Source organism: Mus pahari, chromosome 17 (assembly GCF_900095145.1).
Source record: "Mus pahari chromosome 17, PAHARI_EIJ_v1.1, whole genome shotgun sequence".
In the NCBI taxonomy this organism is placed as follows: Eukaryota; Metazoa; Chordata; class Mammalia; order Rodentia; family Muridae; genus Mus; species Mus pahari.
The window spans coordinates 23,962,545-23,973,292 of NC_034606.1; the positions used below are offsets into that span (position 1 = coordinate 23,962,545).

Consider the following 10,748-nt stretch of genomic DNA (forward strand, 5'->3'; position numbering starts at 1 on the left):
CTTCTTCTTCTTCTTCTTCTTCTTCTTCTTCTTCTTCTTCTTCTTCTTCTTCTTCTTCTTCTTCTTCTTCTTCTTCTTCTTCTTCTTTTTAATATTTATTTACTTAATGCATGTGAGTACACACTGTTGCTGTCTTCAGACACACCAGAATAGGGCATCCGATCCCATTACAGGTGGTTGTGAGCCACCATGTGGTTGCTGGGAATTGAACTCAGCAACTCTGGAAGAGCAGTCAGTGCTCTGCTGGGCCATCTCTCCAGCCCCAGGTCCTCAGCTTCTTTAATGACCATTTACTACCCATTTCTGTATGTGGTCTGACATTCTTATAGGCCTTAGCTAAGTCCTTTGGAATGCAGGAACAGCCTCTTCTAGTGTTTACCAATCCCAAAACTAAGAACGCCACTGTTGGGCAGCATCTGAAGCCTAGAACAGGATTTCCTCCATTTTTCTGTAACCCGCCTACCCGACTTCAATGCATTTGAAAAAAAAAACGTGTTGATTTATGACTTTGTTAGTGAGAATATAAAAGCTTCGTGAGCCTGCAGACATGTTAGAGTGTGGAATTTGGAGTCAACTAAATCTGTGTTCCTGGACTATGGTCACCATATCTGGTCCAGAATAAACTGTCTCCCCTCCCCTCTGAGGTGAGAACTGTGTTTCTTGCATTGACATCTTACTAACGACATCTTAGATACCACAACAGAGGGAACTACGTAGAGCTATGGCAGACCACACTACACGTAAGAGCTAGGTTCTAATAACTTCTTGCTCTCTGAAACATTTTTTTTTTTTTCGAGACAGGGTTTCTCTGTGTAGCCCTGGCTGTCCTGGAACTCACTCTGTAGACCAGGCTGGCCTCTCAAACTCAGAAATCCGCCTGCCTCTGCCTCCTGAGTGCTGGGATTAAAGGTGTCCGCCACTACGCCCGGCCTTCTCAGAAACATTTTAACCCTCCTTCTGAGGCTGAGTGACTGACAGCACGCACCTCAGCCAAGTGTCTGCTCAGCCCACCTCAAACAACGTTGGCCTCGTCCATTCAGAACACTCCTGGCAAGCTGCTTCCATTTGCTTGCTGTTCTTGAGTGTGTGTGTGTGTGTGTGTGTGTGTGTGTGTGTGTCTGTCTGTCTGTCTGTCTGTCTGTCTCTCTGGTCAGAATCTGAAATCTATCAAGGCAGAGACCGTTTCTGTGGTGTTCACCACCTGTTCTCAGTGCTTTGCCCAGATCTAGCAAACACTAACTCTTCTGTAAAGGTTCGTTGGTAAATAAATGATAATGACTTCAGAATCCCCTTTCTCCCAATCATCCTACAATAGACGCAACACGCAGAAATACCCTATTCAAACGGAGCAATGTAGTTTGGTTGGTATTCAGCCACAAGCTTATTTGTCTATGTATTCCCAGGAACTTTCATAATCATGTTAACAAATTTCTGGGAGCAGGAACGTAAGTCTCAAAGACAAAAGATAAACATACTCATTATAATACAAAGCTGAGTTGAGTTGACACACATCAATAATACACCAGGGTGTGTTGTAGGAAAAACATTTATTGAAGTTCAGTGTCAAAAAAATGTTTACAAAAATATGCCACTGTCTTATACAAACAACTATAAAAATGTCAGTTCATCATGCAAGAAAGGTGTGCAAATAAGTTATAAAGGGTTCAGATTATTCATTATTAAACAATCATCTTTGCATGTAGTCTATCCAACCTTCCGAATTTAGTTAAAATGTTCAACCCACTCTAGTATTTTTTTTTCTTTAAAACATACATTTAAAGCTTCTAAGCTTAGACACGGACTATAATATACGCTCTGTAGCCAGTGTGATTAGCATTTGGTAGCATAAAGATGGAGCCAAAGGCTCCCAAGTATGGAGCAGGGATCGGAGCCGTCTGTTAAACAGCCCTGTGCATAGTTAACACACATGTCTACACTCAAAGAGAGAGTCAGATTCTGTAATGCTGAGGCATATGACACATCCAGAAATTCGGAGTTTGGATGTGGCCATCCATTATTTCCAGCAAATCAGAGAGAGACTAAGATTAGAGCGATTTCTCAAGAAGGTTTGCTTGGTGAATTCAAGGACACTTTGAAAAAAGCCCAGACGACAAAAATTATGGCTATCACCATCCCTTCCTTGCCTTACAGGACAAACTCTGCTTATTACAAACCAGGTTGAACAGAATGAACCTCACTGGATCTTATAGTAGGGCTTACTGGTAAGAGAGGAGCAGGAAAGAGGATGGATGGTTTAAATGTACCTTTCCATTTTGAGGGAGAAGAAAGACCTGCATGGGTACCAGCAGGAAGTTGGGTCAATACTTATCTATTCCGGTGTGTGTGTGTGTGTGTGTGTGTGTGTGTGTGTGTGTGTGTGTGTGTACATACATGAGTGTATCCTAGTATGCCTGGGGATTTCTGTGCACATGCATATGTCTTTGGAGGTTGGGGCAGATGTTGGGTGCATCCCTAGATCTCTGTCCATTTTTTATTTTTTAAGACAGGATCTCTCGATGAGCCTGGGGACCACTTCATTCTTAAGGCTGGCTGGCCAAGGAACCTGCTCCCCACCCCGCCCTGCCTTGCACTTAAGTTCCTGCCTGGCTCTTACACGGATGCTGGAACCTGAATTCAGGTCCTCACACTTACACAGCAGGCACTTTATCGACTGAGCCATCTCCCCAGCACACTGGTTACTTCCTAGGAAGCAGGTGGTGCTCAGCAGAATGCTGGACTCATAGCAGAATAAGAGGGTACAAAAATGAAAAAGGGACTCTTAACTTCACCAGTAAGAATCAGACTTAAAAGGTTTGGACAGTTTCGTGGAAGGTGCCCATCATGGGATCACCTCCCATGCCTCCCACAGTGAAGCTCTTGGGAGGCATTACAGTGGGTGTCATGAATTTACACATGTCCACAAGGTGCTTGGGTGGAAGGTGGACTCAAGAATTCTGGCATCAGGAAGCTTCAGGTTTCTGTTCAACCCTCTTGCTGACCTCCCAGGGAGCACAGAGGAAGCCTCTGTACCCCCAATTCTGGAAAGGCTTCCTCAACTTCAAATGCAGAAATGCCAGAGTCCATATTCTCTAACAACCCTTTTTGGTCTAAAGTCTGGGATAGGAGTTCCTTTAATTTGGAAAACCATAAAGTTTCCTCATTCTTTCTCTCTCTCTCTCTCTCTCTCTCTCTCTCTCTCTCTCTCTCTCTCTCTCTCTCTCTCTCTCTCTCTCTCTCTCGTTTTTGCAGAGCTGAGAAGAAGAAAACATTTACAGAAAACACAGGATTTAGAGGAATTATGACCTTGTTTGTTGAAGCCACAGAGGGCCCATGATATATCAGAGTAACACTCCTGCGTTTGCCCCAGCAGTCCAGGGTTGTTTCTGAGTCTGTTTAAACACTAACAGGTTTCAAGCCAGCCTCCAGTCAGGAGAGATGGTTCACAGACTCAGATAGTTGGAAACAGATTAAAAACAAAACAAAACCAAACCAACAACAGATGTCAACATAGAAAATGATAGAGTTTAGTTTAAAAAAAATGCACACATAAAATTACAGTTGAGAATTCACACATAAAATTTAGTGTTTGCATAGCAAGATGTTATTGCTTTACAACCAGGCAGAAAAATATAAACCCAGGTGCATGTTTTATAATAAACAATGCATTGAAAGCTGAGAACCATACACTGCTAACCATCTCACGTGATGATTTATCTCTCTGTGAATCATACGAATTGCTTAGACAAATCAAAATCCCAGTCTTTTTTTTTCCTCTCCCGTATGAAGCAGCAGAAATAAGGAGCCTGTGTCAACAGCAAATGCCTCACGGGGCATGGCTTCATGGTCACAATTACATCCGCTCTTCCGTTGAAAGCTTTTGTGGTGGAAACTTTGTCCCTTAAAAATGTCTCCACTAAACCACTGCCCCCTGAAGTTGATCATCACTAACCAGAAAGCTCTCAGCTGATGGGCTGGAGAGCCCACCGTGTAATGTCTGTTCCTTTCTGTCTGTCACCTTTTCCATCCCATTCAACTGAGATACCCACTAGAAGCAATGATAGTAGTGACATGGTCTAGTTGACAGTGACAGTGAGTTTTTCTTTTACTGACTCTAGCTATAAAAGGAGCATTCCTAAACTTCATACACATACACATATATACATGATGGTTCTCATTCAGAGACTCGGCTGATTGCTCCTAAGTAACGTCACCAGTGACCATTTCTCTTGTTTTGCTTGGACAGAACTCTTTTCCTTCTCCAGATTCTGAATCACTCCAAAGTGGGTATAACTCTAGTTCTGCATTTCAACATGCAAAGGAGGGGAAGTCAGGTCCAGTAGAGAGATACACAGTCCCATTTCTACCAGCAAGTTCTATAGCCACACCGGTCTTGCTTTTGTACCAGCCGTTCTGGGTCAGGAATTCCTAGGTTTTGTGTTTTAGGTCTGGGAGTCCTGCCTGGGTTTGCCAAGAGGAATTCTATAGACTATTAATGTCCTAAGAGCTTTTCTTTTCAACTCCCAGTACTTGAATATGAGGCTCTGGCCATGACCTAATATGGGTATCTTGCTTGCCCTCCTCTTTCTGTTGCTCCCCCCCCCCAGACAGCATCAAAGATACATCATTTCTACTCCTCTCCCACTCCCTCTCCACCTTCCGCATCCTTCCTGTTTTCTACCAGTCAGTGACAGTGACCAATATATGTCCCTTTCTCCTTTTTCATCCTTCAAACGATTCTTCGGTTGTGTCACATATCATATCCAATGACACCAAGGGTCACCGAGAATCTGCGGGCACCTACTAAATATTTCAAGAAGCTGTGCCCTCACTGCTTGGGGTAAGGCCCATTTACATTGTTGCCTTGGGTGTATGGATGCTATATGACTTTGGGTACTGCTGCCTGTCTGGGAGACTGGCTAACTAGTTTTGCGCTGGCAGTTCAAAGCTGGCAAAGTTGACAGACCTGTAAACCCCAAGGTCCCAACAACTTCCCAATCTCTGAACAGTACCACAGAGCAGTGGTGACAGGCTGAGGACATGTGAAAGGCCACGATCCCCTAACCCAACACTGTCATTCAGAATCACTGTGGCTGCAGGCCTGCCTGCCTGCCTGCCTGCCTGCCTGCCTGCCTGCCTTCCTTCCTTCCTTCCTTCCTTCCTTCCTTCCTTCCTTCCTTCCTTCCTTCCTTCCTTCCTTCCTTCCTCCCTCCCTCCCCTCNTCCTTCCTTCCTTCCTTCCTTCCTTCCTTCCTTCCTTCCTTCCTTCCTTCCTTCCTCCCTCCCTCCCCTCCCTCCCTCCCTTCCATCTAGGCCCTACATTTTTAATGTAAAATTGATTCTGGGGAGAAGATTAAAAAAACCAAAATCAAACAGGAAACTCTTATCTGTTACAATGTTTGTAATCTCCAAGGTTCAACTTTAGACTTTTAACTTTTCTATGTAAAAGAAATCTTGTTTTTTTACACGTCCCTTTTCTCATTATGAACCTTTCAATTCAACTTAATTTGGCCACTAGGCGATGGTGCTGAGAAGGAAAACATGGAGAACTTCTGGTGTAAGCACAGGTGTAAGACCCTGCAAATCAGGGAGCCGCTCCACAGACTCCATTCGCCTGTACAGTACCCACCCGAGGGTGCTCTACTACTGAAGGAAGAAGGTTGACTGCCCCGGCCTTGTTCCTGTTCATGCTCAGCCATCTTTCCTCTCTTCCTAGGACCCCCCCCCCCCATGCATCAATGCTTCAGGTCACACCACCCCTTAGCATTTACATGGAACAAATTCCTATTTCTGCTTGCTTGCCAAGAGCATGCGTAGTGGCAATTTTATTTGGAGATTTAAAAAAAAAAAAAAGCAAATACAATGGCAAATATATGTACATTGTAGAAAAGCAACAATCTATAAAAAGTAAATTATAAAAACATTTCCCCCACCCCAGGAATTATCTCCTTAAGCCCTGAGATCTCCTTTCTTCCATAGCTTTCATGTCTCTGCCTCCCAAAAACCCCTGGGATCCTTTATCTTTTAACTCTCTTTGTTCTAACTCAGCCCTGAAACAAGCTTAAGACAAACACAGCTATCTGGCTGGAACGCCGGGCTTTCTTTTCAATCATGCTTATGAAAAGTCCCAGTTCAGGGTGACTCGAGATGGATGCTGGGCCTACAGAACAGACAGTGCCTCAGCTCATTGCCCTGCCGAGGGGAAACAGCAGCTGGCAGAATGTTTAACTGGCGAGTGTGAAAAACTGCGTCTACCAAGCCTCAGTTTCTCAGGTTCTATTAAGGTCCCAGTCATCCATTTATCCCTGAAGACACCCAAGGAAGCCCAGACAAGCCCAGAAGCTAGGCATTAGAAGGAAGAGGTAAATGGAAAGTTCTGAGCATGCACAGGTGCCTAATTCTCTCTCCATGACTTCTGCTGCTCTTTAGATGGTCTCCCGGTTCCCTACAGGAGTGACGACATGAAAGGAAAAGAGGTGCAGGGACTGAGCGGGATTGGGGGGGGGACGACAGGAAGTCAGAACCAAGAGAGGGCTTTTTTTTTCTAACAGCCTTCCCATCTTAGATCACTTCACAGAGTATAGAACTTACATGAAACACAGACACTGCCTCCCAGATAAAGTATGTTGCCAGAGAGCTCGCTACGCTTTTAGAGGTAGACCATTGTGTGGCATCTTCACAGGATAAGGACTTAAGCCCGTGCAGATTTCGGGTGGATATACTTCTTTGCCTGCTGAAAACAAACCCCCGAACCCAAACCCAAAGCCCAAGGGTTTCTCAATGACATTTTCATTTTCCTTCTTCCTTATTTTTGTCTTATACAACATTTTCACATTGTAAACAGAGTGGTCCATCTTGTTTTTGAGTTTTTTTTGCCTTTTTCTTCCTCGGGAACTCAAGAGGACTCCATTTCCATGGCTGACATAGAGTTCTTGCCTTTATGGTCTTGCTTGCAAATCGTTAGGGAAAATAAAAAGTCTATTTACAGGATTTCTGCTTTTCTGTACCAGTTCTCGTGTGGAATTCGCATTTGTAGATTTCCATCGGCAACTGCATCTCTTCCCCGCCAATGTCTTCTCAGTGACGTATCCCCCGCAGTTTCAAGCCAATGCTTATAATGTACACTATTTACAGATGAAGTGTCCCGACTCCCAGCCATCCACTCAGAAGCCGTCCGAAGCGTTGTCGTGTGCTGGGATTACTCAGAACTTGAACAGATTGATAAAGTCTTGAGGGGAAAGTGAGACGGAACAGCTCTCTGGGTTGTTGGCCGTGCACGGATGGTCAGTGCCCTAGAGAGAGCATCATGGTTAGGTCTGAGTTCTCTGTGGCAGCTCCCTGGTGCTGTGAATCACTTTAACAATTCTCCAAGTCAGGAAAGCCACCACAGGGGCTGGAGCCTACACTACAGTGGGTAAGAGCATTCACTGCTTTTGCAGGAGACTCAAGTTCAGGGCTTGTACCTGGGTCAGGTGGCTCACAATGACCTGGAACTTTGGCTCCAAGGCAGCTGACATCCTGACAGTGCTGTACGCACTGATCTCATATTCGCATAACCACAAGTAAACATGTATGTATGTATGTATGTATGTGATTAAAAGTACCAATATATCTTAAAAACAAAATAATGTCACTGAATTAAGGGTCTGGGGAAAGAAGTTAGTGGGTCAAGTGACTGGTGTGTGACCATGAGGACCTGAATTTGGATTCCCAGTACCCATGCAAAAGCTGGGCATGGAGCTATGCATCTGAAGCCCTAGCAATGAGGTCGAGATAGGTGGATCTCGGGAATTCACTGGTTTAGTCGAACTGTCAACTAGTCAAACTAGTCAAACAGTCTAGTCAAACTGGTGAGCTTCCGGTACACTCAAAGGAAAAAAAAAATTAAAACGTGGAGAGCTATTGAGAAAAACAGGAAAAAAAAAAGGGGGGGGGCTGGTGAGATGGCTCAGTGGGTAAGAGCACCCGACTGCTCTTCCGAAGGTCCAGAGTTCAAATCCCAGCAACCACATGGTGGCTCACAACCATCTGTAACAAGATCTGACTCCCTCTTCTGGAGTGTCTGAAGACAGCTACAGTGTACTTACATATAGTAAATAAATAAATCTTAAAAAAAAAAAAAAAAACAGGAGACGGTGACCTTTGGCCTCAACACGCATGCGCTCATATGTGCATAGGTGTATCTGCACAGATAGGTGTATACGCAAAGAGAGCACATTCAAAGATTATCCTCCACCCCCAAAGAATTCCACAGCACTGTGAAGCTAAAGAATCAGTGCTTGCCTATGTAAGTACCTGTGCACACAAAGACAGATGGTGAATGGGGTCTCGGAGACAAATCAATATAAGGGGTGGGGGAAATGAAGGTCTTTGAGTTCCCTTCCCTGTCCGAGTGCTGAGTGAGCTTTACTCTCATCGTAAGCTGGGGGCTGAGCTAGGAAGGAACAACCTCATGTGGCTGGCACAGCTGCCTCTTAGGGTCTGGCTCAGGGAAATCAGGGCGGGAACTCAAGGCAGGAACCTGGAGGCAGGGACTGAAGCAGAGGCCATAAAAGAGCGCTCGCCGCTTACTGGCTTGCTCCCCCATAGCCTGTCCAGCCTGCTTAGCTATAGCACTGGACCACCAACCAGGAAGTAGCACTGCCCACAGTCAGCTGGGTCGATCACCAATCTAGAGACTGTCACAGGCCACTTAGGTCGGGGACAGTTTCTAAACCGAGGGTTCCTCTTCCAAAATGTCTTTAGCTTGTGTCACGTCGATAGAACACCAGCCAGCACAGGTACGTACCTTCCAGGAAAGAATGTGGCAGTGTTTGCAAAGCTGCAAGGTGACCCCATACTGCTCTCTTCTTGGGTAACATCGTACAAGCTTAAAATACATCTTCTTCCAATCTAGCTGCCCTTTGTCAGACAAGATCAATCGCTTGCGGATCTAAAAAAAAAAAAAAAAAAGAAATGGAGAAACATGATTTCAGGAGATTTCACCAAGATGATAGTTTGGGGCTTTCTGGTTCTGAAAAGATCGGGTCTTGATCTTTCTCCCTTCATTTTTACAAGGACCCTGTCATGCCCAGGGAAGAAAACTGTCAAGTTATAAAGCCACACTTCCTTAGCTCTCCCCACTCACTCACAGTACTGTGTACATAGCTCTCCAAACAAACAGGCAGCCATGACTCCTTTCCTAGTGACTGTTTTTATGCTGCTCCTTCAAAGCTTAGGTCCTTCCCACAAGCCACTTCAATGTTTTCTTTGAGTGATAATTTCTATGAAGACACAGTTATTAGCACGGTGGCTTTATTTTACATTGAAGTATCAGTGGGTTCATGAATAGAACCTGCTGGATGAACACACATCTATAAAGAGTTGGAGAAACAACCCTGAGGAAGCATGAAGAGGAAGAACACACTTATAGGGTCTCCACAGGCCCAATCCAAATGGAGGGCCAGTTGTCAAACCCCGAGAGTCAATAGTTTAAATATACAGCTCATTTGTAGCCTTGGTCTCTTCACCTGTTAGAAGTGGGCATGACAAGCTGGACACGCCTTTAATCCCAGCACTCGGGAGGCAGAGGCAGGCAGATTTCTGAGTTCGAGGCCAGCCTGGTCTACATAGTGAGTTCCAGGACAGCCAGGGCTACACAGAGAAACCCTGTCTCAAAAAAAAAAGAAGTGGGCATGACAATATCTACCCTTTCTTGGTGGGCAGATAAAAGGAAGTAATGTTTATAAAAGTGCTTGAATATAAAGCATTGTAAAAATGTCCTTTTTTTTTAAATTTCTGAAATTTTGGGATGAGCCATAAAATATAATCTGGGTTAAGGACTTATTTTTCCTCTATCAAGAGAATGATGACAACAAGAAACCAAAAGGCAAAAAAACCTCACATTGACTTAGAAACGCCTCAGACCAATGGTTCTCCACCTGTGGGTCCCAACCCCCACAAAGGTCAAACACCCCTTTCACAGGGGTCTCCTAAGACCATGGAAAACACAGATGTTTACATTATGATTCATATAGTAGCAAAATTACGATTTCCATGAAAATAATTTTATTGTTGGGGGCAGTCTACCGCATGCTGGAGAAGGACAGGGCAGGGCAGGGGACACAAAAGGGCAGGCCACTGGGCTTCACTGACCTGCCTCTCTGAGAAGTGGTACTGGCAGAGTCTCTTCCACAGCAGCCGATCCTCACTGAGCACATGTAGGTCTGGGGCTGCCTGGCCCAGGCTGACCAGGTCCCGCCCATCACTCAGCCTCTGCATGATGTTCAGTTGTAAGCACACGGGCAGGTCGGTGATCGTGAGGCCTTTGAAGGCAGGCTGCAGAGAGAAGGGAGGAGGATGAGCAGAGAAGAGCTGTTTTCCAGGCAATTTGTTCCCAGAATGCCCTGGTATTCCAATCAATTACTAGATTCCTAAAGCAGTAATGGTCCCTGTCCAATATGTAGAAGCAGGAGCCACAGCAGAGCCTCCCTCCAGAGAACAGCCTGGAGTGGCTTGGATGATGGTGGACAGCAGGCTTTCCCTGTGTTTGCAAGCTTCTGCTCTAAAGAGCTCTTTATTTATTTATTTATTTATTTATTTATTTATTTATTTATTTATTTAAAATTTCTCTCTCTCTTTTTTTTTTATTTATTATATGTAAGTACACTGTATCTGTCTTCAGACACTCCAGAAGAGGGCGTCAGATCTTGTTACGGATGGTTGTGAGCCACCATGTGGTTGCTGGGATTTGAACTCAGGACCTTCAGAAGA

General features: G+C 44.8%; 1 protein-coding gene across 1 annotated transcript in view; it reads right to left on the minus strand.

Annotated features, from left to right (window-relative positions):
• Positions 1-6,540: 6,540 nt before the first annotated feature.
• Positions 6,541-10,748, minus strand: part of Fbxo32 (F-box protein 32) — a 32,807-nt gene continuing 28,599 nt past the window's right edge. The window contains exons 7-9 of the mRNA XM_021216813.1: positions 10,131-10,313; positions 8,785-8,928; positions 6,541-7,288 (exon numbers count right to left, since the gene is read on the minus strand). Of these exons, the coding sequence (XP_021072472.1) occupies positions 7,199-7,288; positions 8,785-8,928; positions 10,131-10,313 (417 nt within the window). The 3' untranslated portion in view covers positions 6,541-7,198. The remainder of the gene's footprint in view (positions 7,289-8,784; positions 8,929-10,130; positions 10,314-10,748) is intronic.